At 36.8% G+C, this 20,325-nt stretch overlaps 1 protein-coding gene across 5 annotated transcripts in view; it reads left to right on the top strand.

The window, feature by feature from the left end:
* The window catches only part of PIBF1 (progesterone immunomodulatory binding factor 1), a 213,458-nt gene that overhangs the window by 49,334 nt on the left and 143,799 nt on the right, over positions 1-20,325 (top strand). For all 5 annotated transcript variants that reach the window (XR_003434692.1, XM_027116085.1, XM_027116086.1 and 2 more), the window contains 3 exons: positions 725-833; positions 1,105-1,286; positions 2,616-2,741. Coding sequence is in view for 4 of the 5 variants with exons in the window: in XM_027116085.1 (XP_026971886.1) it covers positions 725-833; positions 1,105-1,286; positions 2,616-2,741 (417 nt within the window). In the remaining variant the exon portion in view is untranslated. The remainder of the gene's footprint in view (positions 1-724; positions 834-1,104; positions 1,287-2,615; positions 2,742-20,325) is intronic.

The raw sequence follows: 20,325 nt of genomic DNA, 5'->3' as shown, positions 1-20,325 counted from the left end.
GAGTTATTGAAAATCTAATGAAAAGAAAAACAGTTCTTAATAGCTCTCTCCATGGAAGCACCAGGGGAGTAAATGAAATCAAGTGCAAAGGAACTGATTCTCACTGCAGAGAACAAGTTAAGAATTAGCAAATCTATTTCTCTGCTCATTTTTTAAGATACCTGTTTGTAGGGTTGGTCCAGTTCTTGGTTTTGCTGTGTTGGGGAAAGAGCTGGTCTGAAAATGGAAATAAGAATCTCTGGGTAATCATAAACAATTTGTGAATGAAATAACCACAAGAATGCCTGCCTGTGTATCATCTATGCAATCTGAGTGATGATTTAAGGCCTTTTTAGCCTAACAACTGAAAGCCTAGAGCCATGTTTTAAATTCTTTAAAAGTTTTGGCTTCAAGATTAGACTGAAGATGATTAATGAAAAGATACCAGAGTGTACCTTAGAAAGTTTTATTATTTACTTTGCTGATTAGTGTAGCTTACATATTTATTTTTTGAAGATAATAAATTCATGTTTGTGTATCTGAACAAGGTCTTGAACAGAGTCCCTTCTAAATTTGAAAAGCAGATACTTTATCGTTCGTGGAATGACACTGAAGTATCTCTGTTCAGTTTCCTGAAACATAATTGACGCTTTTAAAATGTTCGTTATAAAAAGAGACATAGAATTTACATATGTGTTTCAGTTTTATTTTAGTAAAAATAAATAAATGTATTTGAATTTTATAGTGAGCGTGATGCACTTGAACAGGAAGTAACTGACTTAAGGAGAAAACATGAAACACTTGAAGCCTCTCACATAATTCAAGCTAAAGAAGGAAGTGAATTATCAAAAGAGGTAAACTTATAGAGTCACTTGTATTTTATTGTACCGTGATTGTGGACACAGCTCAGGGCAGAATTGTGAGAGGGACATTTTTCTTCCTTTCTGATGTAATTGCTAGAAAGAAGGGATTTTTTAGTAGCTCTGTTTATATGAAAATTTTCATGGTAAGGATTAGCCCTCTTTATATGTTGAACAAAAGCACAAATGAAAGAAAATAACTCAGTAAGCCTTGAAAAGTAAGATGACATTGCTCTGGACACTGTCTGTCTCTGCATGTGTGTAGGTAGCCACCTTACAGCATACTGTTACTTTACTGCAAAAAGATAAAGAATATCTCAACCGCCAAAATATGGAGCTTAGTGTTCGCTGTGCCCATGAAGAGGATCGTCTTGAAAGACTTCAAACTCAACTTGAAGAAACCAAAAAGGCTAGAGAAGAGATGTATGAAAAGTACGTAACATCAAGGTAAGATTTACATTATTTTCCATATCAATAGATATAAATTAACACCAGTTTCTTTGAGGGAACTCATGGCTTTGGGGAAGAATAGTGATTTTTTTGTAAGGTCTATAGGATGATATTACGATAATCGTTCATTTTGTTTCCTCATAAGTTACTCATTCTAATTGATTTTTTTCTTAAGATATTTTGTTTTTTCCAACAACCAAGAGCCTATTTCTTTTAGGTAGCGATATATACACTATGATTATTTTTATTTATTTTTTCTTATGATATAACCTTTTTTTTTTTTTTTTTTCGGTACGCGGGCCTCTCACTGTTGTGGCCTCTCCCGTTGCGGAGCACAGGCTTCGGACGCTCAGGCTCAGCGGCCATGGCTCACGGGCCCAGCCGCCCCGCGGCATGTGGGATCTTCCCGGACCGGGGCATGAACCCGTGTCCCCTGCATTGGCAGGCGGACTCTCAACCTCTGCACCACCCGGGAAGCCCGATATAACCTTTTTAATTCCCAGTGACTAAGATCTCTACATAAATGTTTTATGGAAATATATAAATATCTTTATAGAAGTATATTTTTGAAGAAAATGTAATTGTGTGGAGCCTGACTAAGCTGACCTTTTCTTGACTGTGTGAAACATAAAAGAATAAGGAGAGACAGCATTGAGTACTGGTTTAAGATACAGGCTCTGGAATCAGACTCCTGCATTTCAATCCTGTCTTCTCTCTTCAAGTAGATGAATAAGCTATTCCTTTATACCAATAGCCTTTATAATCCTTGAATTATTTATTCTTAATAACTTTTTTCCCAGCTTGTGGTATTTTTCATCAGTTTGTGCTTCTGCTAATACCCTGTGTAACGCTTTGTGACTTTGCTAAGAGATCACAGTGGCTATGATTGTTGTGCTTAGAAGGAAAGGTTTTGTAAAGAGTACATTCGGGTCATTTTTTTTAAGATTAATTGTCTTCCAATATGCACCACATCAGATCATTGTTTCTAAATGAATGACCTTCCATAATGCATTAGTTTTCAAGTCTTTTGCCATATGCGTTAAATTAGTAAAATATTTTTGAAGATGAATAATTATTCAACATGAATGAACATTTTATATAGTAATTAAGCCTTTAGGGTAGTATGTTTAAAAGAAAATCTCAGATGGAACTAGTTTGGAATGGTATTTTTAAGAATTTTAAAGCTTTATATCTAAACTGTGTTTTTCAAGTAACATTGTATGTAGAGCATATTTGACATAAGATATTAAAATATTACATGAAGGGCAAAGACCTATTTCTTTTACAAACAACAAAAAAAAGGATATTCCTTTTGACTCTTTGCAGAGACCATTATAAAACAGAATATGAAAATAAACTACGTGATGAACTGGAACAAATCAGATTGAAAACTAATCAAGAAATTGATCAACTTCGAAGTGCCTCCAGGGAAATGTATGAACGGGAAAACAGGTAAAAAAAAAAAACCAAGAAGTTTATGTGATATTTTATTGCTCTTTGTTTGAAGCTTATAGGTTTTTTTTTTTTCTTTTTAAGTATGTATGTATGTATTTATTTATTTATTTATTTATTTATGGCTGTGTTGGGTCTTCGTTTCTGTGCGGCCGCTTTCTCTAGTTGTGGCAAGCGGAGGCCACTCTTCATCGCGGTGTGCGGGCCTCTCACTATCACGGCCTCTCTTGTTGCGGAACACAGGTTCCAGACGCGCACGCTCAGTAATTGTGGCTCATGGGCCCAGCTGCTCTGCGGCACATGGGATCTTCCCAGACCAGGGCTCGAACCTGTGTCCCCTGCATTGGCAGGCAGATTCTTAACCACTGCACCACCAGGGAAGCCCGAAGCTTATAGTTTTATCAAAGTTAAACTTTAGTTCGTGACATAATGTCTTTTTTAATACATTAAAGAAAATTTGTCATAAATCTAAGTATAATGGAATATTAAAGTTCTAAGGTCTTTGATAACTAGCTTAGAACAGGGTTTATCAGATGTTAGGCCTGTTTATTCTGGTATCCTATTATCTTTTTATCACCCTGTTAGCTTTTCCTTTTGCCTTTACCTTAGTTCAGATGAAGGACAGAAATGAAAAGGAAATTAGAGAGTACTAAGAGATACCAGTAGTTCTTCCTATAATATGCCAGTGATTTCTCCAGGAAATTTTTAGAAACTGGAATTATAATATGAAGTATCGCTTATGCTTCATATAGCTGCTGGTCCTAAAGACATGTTAGATAATCTTTAAGAAGGATCAGTTTTATTCATGCAGTTACTTTTAGAACAGCATATATTAGGTTTTTTTAGAGATTGGCAGCATTAAGGGAAAAATAAATGCTACTTATTTCAATAGCAGTTATTTTTATATACCATCATTATGGTCATATGGCTTTTCAAAATTGATGTTTTAGAGGGAAACATTTTTGAAATGGACTTAATTGTCATACTAGTTTATCAGAACCGACTTGAGTGTATGCTATTATCTTTGCCAACAAGCAAGACTTTAAATCAGACTAAGGTTGATATTAGAGAAGGTTACATTTGAGCTCTAAGAACAATAAATTTACTTATTTAGCAAATATTTATTAAGGTCCACCATGTTCTAGATATATGTCAGATGCCATAGATACAGTGGTGACCTCTGCCTTTGCAAAGCTGGTAGTCTAATGGAGAAATAGAGAAACCATGATCAAAAGTATGATGATAATGAAGCAAATGGCAAGATGCACAGGGTGAGACCACATAGACTCAAGGTATATCCAACTCAGCCCTGGGAGGAATCAGGGAAGATTACGTGGAGGGAGAAGTACCCATGCAACACCTGCATGATGACTAAGAGTAAGACTGTCAGTTATGGGAGGGAAGGGAATTAGGGGAATTAATGCACACCCTGGAGGCAAGACAAAATGAAGTTTTTTGAACAAATAGAATAATTCAGAGTGGTTAGACCATAGACCAAGAGGCAACGAGTTGTAAGGGATGAAACAGAAGAGGGAAATAGGTCCAAATCATGCATTTGAGCCATTGTCTAAGACCATGAACAATTGAAAGATTTGGGGAATATGCGTGATATGATCTAATTTTATATAAAAAGACCATTCTGTGATGTGGAGGATAGACTGGAAGAGTATAAGGCTATAGACAAAGAGGCCACTTTTAGAGGTTGTTTCCCTTATCAAGACGGGTAGTGAAGATGGAACTGGATTAGTAGCAGTAGAGATGGGGAGAAGTGGGCCAGATTGGAAGAGTGCTCAGGAGATGGAACTAACCTAACTAAACAGTCAGGAGGATTCATTGGCTAGATTGGATTGGGGAGTGAGAAGTTACAGATGTCACCAGGTTCTTGATTGGGCAGCTGCGGGGATAGTGATGCAGTTTTTAAAGCATTAGAAAAAGACACGGCTTTAATTGGGAAACATGACAAATTTAGTTTAGTTTCATTAAGTCTGTGTGACATATGCAAGTAGAAGTTGATTATATAAGGTCTGAATCTCAGGAGAAAGATCTAGATGTGAGCTAGACCTGTGGCATAGGTGATACTACTATTTTGTTTTACAAATAAGTACTTATAGTCCTGTGGCTCAATTCTGTTATGGATTTTATAATAAAGGCTTTTATTGGCCAACTTAATAACCTTAAAATTCATGGGATTGTTTCTGTGGTAACGTGTGATTACTTCCAAACAATTCACATAACCACATAAACCTTGGTATGTAATCATTTTGAGAATGCACTGATTTTTTAGTTTTTGTTGTTGCCGTTGTTGTTTTACTTTTTAAAGACTCCTTTAAAATGCATCCCCTGGTAACATAAATTGATGTAAACTAGCGCCTGTTCTCTAAGATGATTGGTAGAGGTAGGTTGAGAAACAGTCGACAGAACCATTTCTGGAAGCAGGGAAGCTGAAGACAGGTTTCCTTTTCCCCTGTGTTGTTCTGACTCCATAGCCACGTCAAAGTGGATACCACCTAGTCAGGGAATTCCTGGGACTGGGGCTACTGCCCTAGAAACCCCAGTCAGCCACCAGATCCAGAATGACCCCATGGATATTGAAGCTAGGGTGGATGGTTGCCACCAGGTGGTGCCAAACTGCATCCCAGGCCTAAAGACATTTGAATTGCACAGGACTTCTAGCCAGCTGTATGTAGTATAGACTCACCTTTATCATTGTATTAACCTCACAATAATCCAACCCTGTGTTTTGTGTGGCTGAATCTTTTTTAATCCCAGTTTCTTCATTCTGGCAGGATTTAACTATAGTTAGAGCTTACGTTCCACTGGTCTTTCACAAGGTAAAAATAAATTGCAACTTATTTCTTTTTAAATCTTACAACTTAAAATAATTAAGGAACGGATTTTAGTATTCCTTGTTATGAAACGTGAGATTCAGAAAACACAAGTGTACACATTTAGATATCTTTGTGTCTGAGCAAATTAATCATGTGCTTTGGACTTACACGTTTAATTGTGTCAGTTTTATTTTAGCAAAGTATGCTGTTACAATATGAATTAAAATGGATAAAGTACTTACACTGGCATATTGGTACTTAGTCTCCTTGCCTCTTGGCCAATAAACATTTTTAGGATAAAGTTAAATAATAAGATTAGAGAAATATATTTTGCCTTTGGTTTGCTTTCTATACGTTGGGGGATATTAAGAGAGTACCTTTTTAAAGACTTAAATATACGACATGACACCATAAAACTCCTAGAAGAGAACATAGGCATAACATTCTCTGACATAAATCATAGCAATGTTTTCTTAGGTCAGTTTCCCAAGTCAGTAGACATAAAAGCAAAACTAAACAAATGGGACCTAATCAAACTTACAAACTTTTGCACAACAAAGGAAACCATAAACAAAATGAAAAAACAATGTATGGAATGGGAGAAAATATTTGCATGCGATACAAGGCTTCATTTCCAAAATATACACTCAGTGCATACAACTCAATAACAGAAAAGCAAACAACCCAATCAAGAAATTGGCAGAAGACCTAAATAGACATTTCTCCAAAGAAGACATACAGATGGCTAATAGACACATGAAAAGATGCTCAACATTGCTAATTATTAGAGAAATGCAAATCAAAACTTTAGTGAGGTATCACCTCACACCGGTCAGAATGGCCATCATTAAAAAGTCTACAAATAACAAGTGACAGAGAGGGTGTGGAGAAAAAGAAACTCTCCTACACTATTGGTGGGAATGTAAATTGGTGTAGCTACTATGGAAAACAGAATGGAGGTTCCTTAAAAAACTAAAAATGGAGTTGCCATACGATCCAGCAATCCCACTCCTGGGCATATATCTGGAGAAAACTCTAATTCAAAAAGATATATGCACCCAAATGTTCATAGCAACTCTATTTACAATAGCCAAGACATGGAAGCAATCTAAATGCCCATAGACAGATAAATGGATAAAGAAGATGTGGTATATGTATACAGTGAAATACTACTCAGCCATAAAAAAGAATGAAATAATGCCATTTCAACATGGATGACCTAGAGATTATCACACTAAGTGAAGTAAGCCAGAAAGAGAAAGACAGATAACATATGATATCACTTATATGTAGACTCTAAAATATGATACAAATGAACTTATTTACAAAACAGAAGTAGACTCACAAACATAGAAAACAAACTTATGGTTACCAAAGGGGAAAGGGAGTGGGGGAGGGATAAATTGGGAGTTTGGGAGTAGCAGATACAAACTACTGTTACATAAAATAGATAAACAACAAGGTCCTACTGTATATCACAGGGAACTATATTCAATATCCTGTAATAAACCATAGTGGAAAAGAAAAAAAAAAAGATATGTACTCAAGGGTTGAGATTTAATAAAGTAATTTTACTGCTTTAAGAAAAGAGAGAGAGAGTGCCTTTTATTTTCTCCTCTTAGATGTGGAAAAGAAAGATGGAACTCATGCCATGCAATCTTGGTATCTGCCCCTGCAGTCAGTCATACCAGTAGTTTGTGAAGTTAAGGGGTTGAGAAGGAAGAGGAAGAGAAGAGATAAAGACCTAAGAAAAGGCAGAGATAAGCAAAGAAAGAACTTGGGTATTTGGGTACATCCAAAATACTATAGTTGGGATTATAATGTGTATGTATGCTTTGGCTCAGTCTGTGAGTTAGGTTTCTTGTCTTTTTCTGTACTTTATATATAGTTGCTTTAAAATGATATTTTGGAGCTGTGGGAAATAATGAGTGAAACTCACTATGGTGGTGAGATTTATTGTATAAAAAACTTCTTACATAGTAGGACCGTCTTGCACATTTGGAAGAAAAGCATTATTCCCTGAACAGGGAGTATATTATGAAAGAGATTTGGAATGAGACTAAACTTAAATCTTGGCTCTGCCACTTACTAGCTGAGTGAATATGTCACTTAATATCGCTGAAGTTTAATTTTCTCTTATAAAATGAGCTCATAATACTCTTTCACAGGGTGATCTGTAAGGTCTAAATGAGATAATATGTGTAAAAAGTACAGTATAAATTATAAATCTGTATGTAAATGGTAGTTATTTAGATACCTTTTGCTTATGAGAAATACTTTAAAAAATTATTTTATCCATTGTGTGGACAATTTTAGTAAAATGAGCATTATATAAAAGAAAACTGGTAACGTTATGGAATTGTTTATTGTCACTGAAAGGCACTATTAGAAAATATATAATTATTCTTAAGTATTGATCTCCGTGGCATTTAACCACTTTTGTTGAATGAGACAATATAGACAGAGAGTCTGCATGCCATTTGTTTCAATCCAAATGTTTGCATAAGATGGCGAACTTATTTGTTCCTGATTAATACTGTGAGATAATGAAATAAGAGGAGATAAATTCAGCTGATTGTTTTCTCAGAAAGTAAAACTACCTTTACCTAAGAAAGGCTCATTATTATAAATAGTCTCATTATTATAAACACAGAAAGAGCTAGCCTCATAGTAATGCTGTAAAAAGGGTAAGGATGAGTTTGTTAGAGATATTCATTATACTCTTTATACTGCACAGAATATGGAGATTCAAATTGCTCTACAGTTATTTGAAAGGGGGAAGGCAGTAGGGAAAAGGGATCAAAAATATGTTTTTAAATGTAACAATTAGTATTGCTTTAGTGATTTTATTTTCCCACCGTATGAAGAAAAGCTATCTTGACCACAGTTTATCATCCTCCAAAAGTACTCAAGAAGAAGCTTAATGACGTAAACTTAAAATATGCATAGAATCTCAGAGTGATAGTAAACACTTTTGAATCTTGAATCTAAGTTTATTTACAAAGGTTAGTTGAGTATACCTAATGCATTACAATAGGTGAATTGGAACTAGTGTACAGAGGTTCCATTCATGATTTAAGAAATATATGTCCTCATGAGTGCTTAAACAAACTTCTTTCATTCATATCCTACCAGATATCTGTATAATTTTTAAAGTTCTTTTATGAAAAAACTTAAGAATATTCTACTTTATCTTTTCAGCTAGACTATTCTGAAAGTATATGGCTTTACAGATAAAGCCATAACTCAGTATCTTAACTTCTCAAATAATTGTAAATGAAATTTTATTGTTAGCTGTCTTTTATTGTCAACTATATTCTTTATGCCTATAGGTGATTACACATGCGTTCACTTTTTAATTAATAATATTTAAGAATTTCAAGGTGTATAGGGTGTTCCAGGTATGAAGCAAGGACAGTTCAGGTTATGCAAAAACTTAGATTTTCCTTCATTGTATCATTCATAGGGTGGTGAGGGAGCCTGGTAAAGGGAAGGGTCAGATTTTAAAATGTCCTGTTGTCAGTTTATGTGGGGAGGTTTTACAGTAAAAGGGTGGCATGATATATTCATCTTTTGTAACCATGGTTGCAGTGTGAGGTGGATTATGGTTGAAAAGGACATGGGGGCAGAAAGATTGGGTGGGAGACAGTTGCAAAGTTTAAGTGAAGATGAGAAATGGAATAAGAGCTGACTTTAAAGATTATTTATGTAGTAGAATTGACAAGACCTGGTTATTGACAGGAAGTGGACCAGAATAACTCCACCTCTTCTGCTTTCCTGGTCTCAGAGAGATGGATTGTTAGGCACGGCCATTAACTCAAGGTTGTAGACAAGATTGAGAAAGGAAAATAACACTTAATTCCTGATGTTTTACAGATATGGCAGCTCTGATCAAGCCCCAAAGTAATTCTCTAAGATCACATGGTTTATTTATTTGTCTATTATTCATTAAGAAATTTTAAATTTTATTATTACTTATTTTATTATTATTTATGAGGTAACATTGATTTATAACATTAAATAAGTTTCATGTGTACAGCATTGTATTTCTACTTCTGTATACCCTACAACATGCTCATCACCAAAATTTTATTTTTCACCTGTAATCATAGTTAATCACCTTTACCTATTTTGCCTTCCCCTTCCCCTTCCCACCACCACTCCGTTCTCTGTATCTACGTGTTGTTTGGTTTGTTCATTATTTTGTTTTTATTTATTTATCAGTTTTTCATATTCCACATATGAGTTAGATCTTACGATATTTGTCTTCCTCCATCTGACATATTTCACTTAGCATAATACCCTCAAGGTCCAACCATGTTGTCACACATGGCAGATTTCATCTTTCTTTATTGCTGAGTAGTATTCCATTGTGTGTGTGTGTGTGTGTGTGTGTGTGTGCGTGTGATATATATATATATATGCCACACCTTCTTTATCCATTCATCTGTTGATAGGCTTAGATTGTTTCCATATCTTGGCTATTGTAAATAATGCCACAGTGAACATAGGGGTGTGGATATCTTTTCAGATTAGTGTTTTCTTGTTCTTGGACTATATACCCAAAAGTGGGGTAGCTGGATCATATGGTAGTTCTATTCTTAATTTTTTGAGGAATCTCCGAACTGTGTTATAGTGGCTGCACCAATTTACATTCCCACCAGTAGTGTATAAGGGTTCCCTTTTCTCTAGATCCTCTTCAACACATGTTATTTCTTGCCTTTTTGTTAATAGCCATTCTGTCAGGTGAAGGTGATAGCTCACTGTGGTTTTGATTTGCATTTCCTTATTAATTGGTGGTTTTGAACATCTTTTCACGTGCCTGTTGGGCATCTGTTTGTCTTCCTTAAAAAATGTCTGTTAATCTCCTCTGCCCATTTTTTAATCAGGTCGCTTTTGTTGTTGAGCTGTATGGGTTCTTTATGTATTTTGGATATAAACCCCTTATTGCATATATCATTTACAGACATCTTCTCTCATTCATTAGGGTCATTGTTGAGTTATTAATGGTTTCCTTTGCTGTGCAGAAGCTTTTTAATTTGATGTAATTCATTTGTTTCTTTTTGCCTTTGTTTCCCTTGCCTGAGAAGACATATCTAGAAAAATATTGTTAAAATTGATGTCAAAGAGCATACTGGCTATGTTTTTTTCTAAGAGTTTTATGGTTTCAGGTCTTACATTCAAGTCTTTAACCCATTTTGAGTAAATTTTGTGTATGGTGTGGGATAGTTGTCTAGTTTCATGTTTTTGCATGTGGCTGTCCAGTTTTCCCAACACGATTTATTGGAGAGACTATCCTTTCTCCACTGTATGTTCTTTGCTCCTTTGTCGTAAATTAATTGTCCATATGTGTGGGTTTATTTCTGGGCTCTCTATTCTGTTCCATTGATCTATGTATCTGTTTCTCTGCCAGTACCATGCTGTTTTGATTACTGTTGCTTTGTACTATAGTTTGAAACCAGGGAGTGTGATGCCTGCAGCTTTGTTCCTTTTTCTCACAATTGCTTTGGTTATTCAGGGCATTTTGTGGTTCCATATAAATTTTAGAAAGTTTTGTTCTATTTCTGTGAAAAGTATCTTGAGATTTTGATAGAGATTACATTGAACCTGTAGATTGATTTAGATAATAAGGACATTTTGACAATGTTAATTCTTTCAATCCATGAGCACGGAACATTTCTCCATTTATTTGTGTCTTTTTCAATTTCTTTCAACAGTAAGATCACATAGTTTATAACTAGAAAATTTTCTCTACTGTGCCCCAGATACAACTCCCCTCACTTCTCAGGTAAGGCCCTGAGGCAAGAAGGGACCTTAAGGTGATGAAGCTTCTCCAGCAGTTTTCTCTGTTTTCCCCATGGTACTCTTAGAAATATTATAATTTTCTTTATATACAATAAAAAATCTTGGGAAACATTGCCCTAATTATCATTCTCTAAGTGAATACCTTCATATTTTTAATTTAGATTTTCATATTTTAAAAATTTTGTATTGAAGTATAGTTGATTCACAATATTATATTAGTTTCAGGTGTGTAGCATAGTGATTCAGTATTTTTATGGATTATACGCCATTTAAAGTTATTACAAAATCATGACTATAATTCCCTGTGCTGTACAATATGTCCTTATGGCTTATTTATTTTACACATAGTAGTTTGTGTCTTTTAATCCCATACTCCTATCTCACCCCTCCCCTAGATTTTCATATTTAGATAACATACTAACAATAACTACTATTTATTGAGTATACATAAATAGATGTATCACATACGTTATAGAGAGAATTAAATGGGACAGTTTATGAGGTTGTAGGTATTAGTATCCCCATTTTACAAATGTGGAAGCTGAGACCCTGAGAGGCTGTGATTTGTCTATGATCATAGACTTTTTAACTGGTGAAACTAGGTAGCTCTGACTCTGCAGTGTAATGCAGACTCCCATCTTACTGGGCAAGGCTATGAAAATTGACAAAAGATTTCTTATTGAAACTCTAATTTTGGACTTCCCTGGTGGCACAGTGGTTAGAATCCACCTGCCAATGCAGGGGACACGGGTTTGAGCCCTGGTCCGGGAAGATCCCACGTGCTGCGGAGCAACTAAGCCCGTGTGCCACAACGACTGAGCCTGTGCTCTAGAGCCCGCGAGCCACAACTACTGAGCCTGTGTGCCACAACTACTGAAACCCGCACGCCTAGAGCCCATGCTCTGCAACAAGAGAAGCCACCGCAGTGAGAAGCCTGCGCACTGCAACAAAGAGTAGCCCCCACTCACCACAACTAGAGAAAGCCCACATGCAGCAACAAAGACCCAACACAGCCAAAAATAAATGAATAAGATAAATAAATTTATTTTTTTAAAAAAAGAAAGAAACTCTAATTTTAGTGGTAATGTTTTTAGAAAAGAAACTCGGTCTTTTAAGAGAGTTTGCAAACCCTGCTTCACACTTGAGGGCTGAGTGCGGATTATTAGAACTTTATAAAAGCAGTAAAAGCATTCGTAATTTTGAAAATTAGGGAAGAGGCCTTTATTTTTCTATAAAATGGTATAATTTTTTGACAAGGTCTGCCTCTCAGACACTACTCTGCACTTATAACTAGAGCCCATCCCCTCTTGCTATATAAGGACACACTCCAGAAATTCTCCTCTATGTCTCCTATATTGACAGTTTTCCCGTCTGCCATGTATAAACATATTATTTCTCCCCTTTTTAAAAAGCCTCTTTTATCTCCACTTCCCCCTCCAGCCACTGCCCCGTTTCTTTGCTCCCCTTTGTGACCAGATTCCTGCAGAGTTTATATACTCATTCCTTACCCTCATTTTTAAAATTCCACTACCAAACTTTGCCTCCATACCAGTCAAAAAAAGCTGTTCTTATCACAGCCCCCAGAGACTATGTTCCCAAAAAGTCTAGTGGTCAGGTTCTCTTCTTACCTTGCTTGACCACAGCGATATTGAATATAGTTGATCACTCCCTACTCCTGGAAACACACTCTCTTTAATGGCTTCCAGGATCCCACACTTTGACTGTTCCCCTTCCTCACTGGCATCTTTACTGGTCTTTCCTGTCTCCTTGACGTCTTTTGCAGCTGCCTCCGTGACATTTCCACTTGGTTATCTAATAAACGTCTTAAATTTAACATGTCCACATGCAAACTTCTGTCCCTCCAACCTTGCTCTGCCTCAGTCTGACCCAGTGCGATTAAGGACAGCTCTAGTCTTCTTGCTCAGGCCAAAAACCTTGAGGTCATCTTTAACATCTTTTTCATATTCCATATGTTATTCATTAGCAGATCCTTTTGATTGTGTCTTCAGAATTTATTGATCTTTTATCATCAATAAATACTACCTTGGTCCAAGTTATCATTATCTCTTGATTGATCTTTTATCATCAGTAAATACTACCTTGGTCTAAGTTATCATTATCTCTTGCTCTGATTACAAGAGCCACTTAAGTGGTCCCCCAGCTTCCTTCTGTGTTCCTGTTAAACAGTAGGTCAAATTGGATCACTCCTCTGCTCAGATAAAAAGGCACTCCATCTCACTCTGTCAAAGTTTAAGTGATTAAAATGGCCTGTGATGCTACCTCATCTGTGCCCAGCATTCCCACCCTCATTTTACTACTCTGTTCTACTCACTCACTCAATCACACTGCCTCCTGTTCCTTTAACAGTGGCGTGTTTCCCACCTCAGGTCTTTTGTATTTACAGTTCCCACAGCTTAACCACCACTTCTGGATACCCTGCAGCCCTGTCTCCTCTCTTTCTCCACATCTTCAGATGTCATCTGCTCTCTCCCATCTTTCTTGACCACCCTGTTTAAAATTGTGAAGGCCCCCCACTCCTCCCACACCTACTAGCCAACACCCGTTAGCCCCTTCTCTGCTTCACTTTTCTCCAGAGCACTTAGGACCTACGGACATGCATTTGGTTTCTTTCCTACTAGAATGCAATCTCCACGTGAGCACGGATTTTCCTCTGTTGTTCACGGTTGGATTCCCAGGTACCACTGTCTGGTCTGTTGTAAGTGCTCAATAAATATTTGTTGAATGGAAGAATGAATTGCTCCTACTTTTGAGAAATCACACTGTTGCTTTAGATGAAATGAAAAGCTGCACAAAATTTATAATGAGATGGATTTGATCAGAACCAAGCATGGTGACTGACATTTGTAGTACCTCAATTAACCATCCACCAGAGTCACCTAGTTTCATTTCAATATATTACATTTTATTCCATCAGCTACTTGTTAAACCTCAACACATTAATGGATTTCAAAGTGTTTTGCATTTTGGTGCTTACCTTCTTTTTATAATTAAAAAAATCATTTATTTACTTTTGGCTGAAGTTTTCATATCTATAAAATGAAAAAAAAATGTGCTTGAGCACCAACTAAAGTAAAAGGATAGGAAAATGTAGCTTCTTCATTTAACAGTAATCTCAAAAATTTTCCACTCTTAAAATGTGTAACTTCCCCCAAGAAATCGTTACATAAAATTTATACTTTGTTGTTTTTTTCATGTCCTATTCATTCACTTTTCAACTATATTAAAGGAAAAATTATCAGTCATTGATTATATAATGAAAGATATTCCACTTGGAATTCTTTTATTTCATGCCACCTTTTTTTTAAATCTTCATTGGAGTATAATTGCTTTACAATGGTGTGTTAGTTTCTGCTTTATAACAAAGTGAATCAGTTATACATGTACATATGTTCCCATATCTCTTCCCTCTTGCATCTCCCTCCCTCCCACCCTCCCTATCCCACCCCTCTAGGTGGTCACAAAGCACCGAGCTGATCTCCCTGTGCTATGCGGCTGCTTCCCACTAGCTATCTATTTTACGTTTGGTAGTGTATATGTGTCCATGCCACTCCTTCACTTTGTCACAGCTTACCCTTCCCCCTCCCCATATCCTCAAGTCCATTCTCTAGTCGGTCTGTGTCTTTATTCCCATCTTGCCCCTAGGTTCTTCATGACCTTTTTTTTTTTCTTAGATTCCATATATATCTGTTAGCATACGGTATTTGTTTTTCTCTTTCTGACTTACGTCACTCTGTATGACAGACTCTAGGTCCATCCATCTCACTACAAATAACTCAATTTCGTTTCTTTTCATGGCTGAGTAATATTCCATTGTATATATGTGCCACATCTTCTTTATCCATTCATCTGTTGATGCATACTTAGGTTGCTTCCATGTCCTGGCTATTGTAAATAGCGCTGCAATGAACATTTTGATACATGACTCTTTTTGAATTATGGTTTTCTCAGGGTACATGCCCAGTAGTGGGATTGCTGGGTCGTATGGTAGTTCTATTTGTACTTTTTTAAGGAACCTCCATACTGTTCTCCATAGTGGCTGTATCAATTTACATTTCCACCAACAGTGCAAGAGGGTTCCCTTTTCTCCACACCCTCTCCAGCATTTATTGTTTGTAGATTTTTTCATGATGGCCATTCTGACCGGTGTGAGATGTTCTCTCATTGTAGTTTTTTTAACATCTTTATTGGGGTATAATTGCTTTACAATGGTGTATTAGTTTCTGCTCTATAACAAAGTGAATCAGTTATACATATATGTATGTTCCCATATCTCTTCCCTCTTGCATCTCCCTCCCTTCCCCCCTCCCTATTCCACCCCTCCAGGCGGTCACAAAGCACCGAGCCGATATCCCTGTGCCATGCGGCTGCTTCCCACTAGCTATCTACCTTACGTTTGTTAGTGTATATATGTCCATGCCTCTCTCTCGCCCTGTCACAGCTCACCCTTCCCCCTCCCCATATCCTCAAGTCTGTTCTCCAGTAGGTCTGTGTCTTTGTTCCTGTCTTACCCCTAGATTCTTCATGACATTTTTTTTCTTATATTCCATATATGTGTGTTAGCATATGGTATTTGTCTTTCTCTTTCTGACTTACTTCACTCTGTATGACAGACTCTAGGTCTATCCACCTCATTACAAATAGCTCAATTTCGTTTCTTTTTATGGCTGAGTAATATTTCATTGTATATATGTGCCACATCTTCTTTATCCATTCATCCGATGATGGACACTCAGGTTGTTTCCATCTCCTGGCTATTGTAAATAGAGCTGCAATGAACATTGCGGTACATGACTCTTTTTCAATTATGGTTTTCTCAGGGTATATGCCCAGTAGTGGGATTGCTGGGTCATATGGTAGTTCTATTTGTAGTTTTTTAAGGAACCTCCATACTGTTCTCCATAGTGGCTGAACCAATTCACATTCCCACCAGCAGTGCAAGAGTGTTCCCTTTTCTCCACACCCTCTCCAGCTTTTATTGTTTCTAGATTTTTTGATGATGGCCATTCTGACTGGTGTGAGATGATATCTCATTGTAGTTTTGACTTGCATTTCTCTAATGATTAATGATGTTGAGCATTCTTTCATGTGTTTGTTGGCAGTCTGTATATCTTCTTTGGAGAAATGTCTATTTAGGTCTTCTGCCCATTTTTGGATTGGGTTGTTTGTTTTTTTGTTATTGAGCTGCATGAGCTGCTTGTAAATTTTGGAAATTAATCCTTTATCAGTTGCTTCATTTGCAAATATTTTCTCCCATTCTGAGGGTTGTCTATTGGTCTTGTTTATGGTTTCCTTTGCTGTGCAAAAGCTTTGAAGTTTCATTAGGTCCCATTTGTTTATTTTTGTTTTTATTTCCATTTCTCTAGGAGGTGGGTCAAAAAGGATCTTACTGTGATTTATGTCATAGAGTGTTCTGCCTATGTTTTCCTCTAAGAGTTTGATAGTTTCTGGCCTTACATTTAGGTCTTGAATCCATTTTGAGCTTATTTTTGTGTATGGTGTTAGGGAGTGATCTAATCTCATACTTTTACATGTACCTGTCCAGTTTTCCCAGCACCACTTATTGAAGAGGCTGTCCTTTCTCCATTGTACATTCCTGCCTCCTTTATCAAAAATAAGGTGACCATATGTGCGTGGGTTTATCTCTGGGCTTTCTATCCTGTTCCATTGATCTTTCTGTTTTTGTACCGGTACCATACTGTCTTGATTACTGTAGCTTTGTAGTATAGCCTGAAGTCAGGGAGCCTGATTCCTCCAGCTCCGTTTTTCTTTCTCAAGATTGCTTTGGCTATTTGGGGTCTTTTGCATTTCCATACAAATTGTGAAATTTTTTGTTCTAGTTCTGTGAAAAATGCCAGTGGTAGTTTGATAGGGATTACATTGAATCTGTAGATTGCTTTGTGTAGTAGAGTCATTTTCACAATGTTGATTCTTCCAATCCAAGAACATGGTATACCTCTCCATCTATTTGTATCATCTTTAATTTCTTTCATCAGTGTCTTATAATTTTCTGCATACAGGTCTTTTGTCTCTTTAGGTAGGTTTATTCCTAGATATTTTATTCTTTTTGTTGCAATGGTAAATGGGAGTGTTTTCTTGATTTCACTTTCAGATTTTTCATCATTAGTGTACTGGAATGCAAGAGATTTCTGTGCATTAATTTTGTATCCTGCAGCTTTACCAAATTCATTGATTAGCCCTAGTAGTTTTCTGGTAGCACCTTTAGGATTCTCTATGTATAGTATCATGTCATCTGCAACCAGTGACAGCTTTACTTCTTCTTTTCCGATTTGGATTCCTTTTATTTCCTTTTCTTCTGTGATTGCTGTGTCTAAAACTTCCCAAACTATGTTGAATAATAGTGGTGAGAGTGGGCAACCTGTCTTGTTCCTGATCTTAGTGGAAATGGTTTCAGTTTTTCACCATTGAGGACGGTGTTGGCTGTGGGTTTGTCATATATGGCCTTTATTATGTTGAGGAAAGTTCCCTCTATGCCTACTTTCTGCAGGGTTTTTATCATAAATGGGTATTGAATTTTGTCGAAAGCTTTCTCTGCATCGATTGAGATGATCATATGGTTTTTCTCCTTCAATTTGTTAATATGGTGTATCACATTGATTGATTTGCATATATTGAAGAATCCTTGCACTCCTGGGATAAACCCCACTTGATCATGGTGTATGATCCATCCTTTTAATATGCTGTTGGATTCTGTTTGCTAGTATTTTGTTGAGGATTTTTGCATCTTTGTTCATTAGTGATATTGGCCTGTAGTTTTCTTTCTTTGTGACATCTTTGTCTGGTTTTGGTATCAGGGTGATGGTGGCCTCGTAGAATGCGTTTGGGAGCGTTCCTCCCTCTGCTATGTTTTGGAAGAGTTTGAGAAGGATAGGTGTTAGCTCTTCTCTAAGTGTTTGGTAGAATTCGCCTGTGAAGCCATCTGGTCCTGGGCTTTTGTCATGACATCTTTTTTTTTTTTTTCTTTGCGGTACGCGGGCCTATCACTGTTGTGGCCTCTCCTGTTGCAGAGCACAGGTCCAGACGCACAGGCTCAGCGGCCACGGCTTACGGGCCCAGCCGCTCCGCGGTATGTGGGATCTTCCCAGACCAGGGCACGAACCCGTGTCCCCTGCATTGGCAGGCGGACTCTCAACCACTGTGCCACCAGGGAAGCCCTGTCATGCCGTCTTAAAATCAAATGCAAATGGACAGTTTTATGTTTTGTCCGGGAAGAAGAATCTGAAGGTAGAAGAGATTAATTCAGATGCTTTTCCTGTATGTAAGGTTGCCATATAAACAGCCTGTGTATGTCCCTTTTTGTTCCAACTGGAAAAAATATGTTCACTTTTATTGACCAAAAATATTTTTACATGGGGGCAGAAGGAGGAGAATGGGTTGCTTAGTTGTACTTGCTAAGCTCTACTGACAACCCTGTTTTTTCACTGTTTATCTTTAGTAAATTTCAGGTTCTGAGGCATTTGTGATGTTTATTCAGGCTAACACATGCTCTTGGCATTGCCAAATTCTGATTTGTTCCTGTTAGAATTTTAAGGGTTCCTGAAGTTTTTCTCATTTTCTCACATTTTCCTTCCACTTTTCAAGGATCTATTTTGATTTGACCTATTGGTACCATGAAATTGGTCTTCTAGTAGGAAAGAAATATATTCCTTCCTGTACAGAAATCTGATGATATTGTATGTTTTGTACTGGGGTTTTCAGTAAATCCTTTTATTGGAGAAATCATCAAGAACTTAACTCTTTAAGTTTCTTGTTTGAATGTGATAATTTAAGTGATATCTCCCAGTTGTTTTTCCACAAAAGTTCTGGTTTATGCCTATTTCTGTAGCGTAATTATTAATAGCACCCCTTTCACTCTAAGACGTGCCTAAGTTAAAAAATATATTATTTGGACACTAGTGATAATACTACGAAACTCACTTTTCTTTTGCATTTTACGTAGGATTGATAAGGTTTCTTTTCCTTTTTCTGCCATCTTTCCTCTCAGTCCACCCCACACACACAAATATAGGATGGATGGGGAGAGATCAATGTGTGTTATGGAGATGGAGTTAGTAAGAAACAACATGAAAGAATTATGAAAAAATTTTGGGAATCAAATGTTAGCTTTCTTTTTTTTTTTTTTTTATTTTTTTTTTGTGGTACCCGGGCTTCTCACTGTTGTGGCTTCTCCCGTTGCGGAGCACAGGCTCCGGACACGCAGGCTCAGAGGCCATGGCTCACGGGCCTAGCCGCTCCGCGGCATGTGGGATCTTCCCGGACCAGGGCACGAACCCGTGTCCCCTGCATCGGCAGGCAGACTCTTCAGCCACTGCGCCACCAGGGAAGCCCAAAATGTTAGCTTTCTAAAAAGCATTTCTAGGGATTAGATATTTGAATTTTTATATTTTAAAACATTTGTTATAATGTTGGCCAACTCCCAGCATCTTTCTCTGTTATGATTACATTTGATTATATACTCGGTTTGGACTTTTAAAAGTTTAGCTCCATTAGCTTGTTCATGCTGTCAATTTTTATAGTTTGTCTTTTGAAGAACATTTGAATTCCTGCTATTTGTTCTGTAATTGTATTTCTGTTACATTTTCTAATGCATTTAACATTTTTAAATGGATAGTTTATTAGTTATATGGCAGTTATGGTTTTATCTGTGACAGGAATCAATCCATCTAGTGTTTTATCAAACCAGTCTGAGTTTCAAAGAGCATGGGCCAGAAAAACAAGTGTATAATATATTCACAATTCTTCCAAGAATTGTTTTTGATTTAACATCTATTTTTGTTAGGAGATAATCATGTAATATAAATCTCATAATGACAGAATTTCCCAAGAAGATTTCTGTGAAACAAGGGGACTCTTCAGAGAGGCAGCCTAGTATGATGGAGAGCATAGACTCTAGCACCATATGGTTTTGGTTC

The sequence above is a fragment of the Aethalodelphis obliquidens genome, unplaced genomic scaffold (assembly GCF_003676395.1).
Source record: "Aethalodelphis obliquidens isolate GAN/ISIS:26980383/991018 unplaced genomic scaffold, ASM367639v1 scaffold15, whole genome shotgun sequence".
Lineage (NCBI taxonomy): Eukaryota > Metazoa > Chordata > Mammalia > Artiodactyla > Delphinidae > Aethalodelphis > Aethalodelphis obliquidens.
This window is presented reverse-complemented; position numbering and strand designations above follow the sequence as displayed.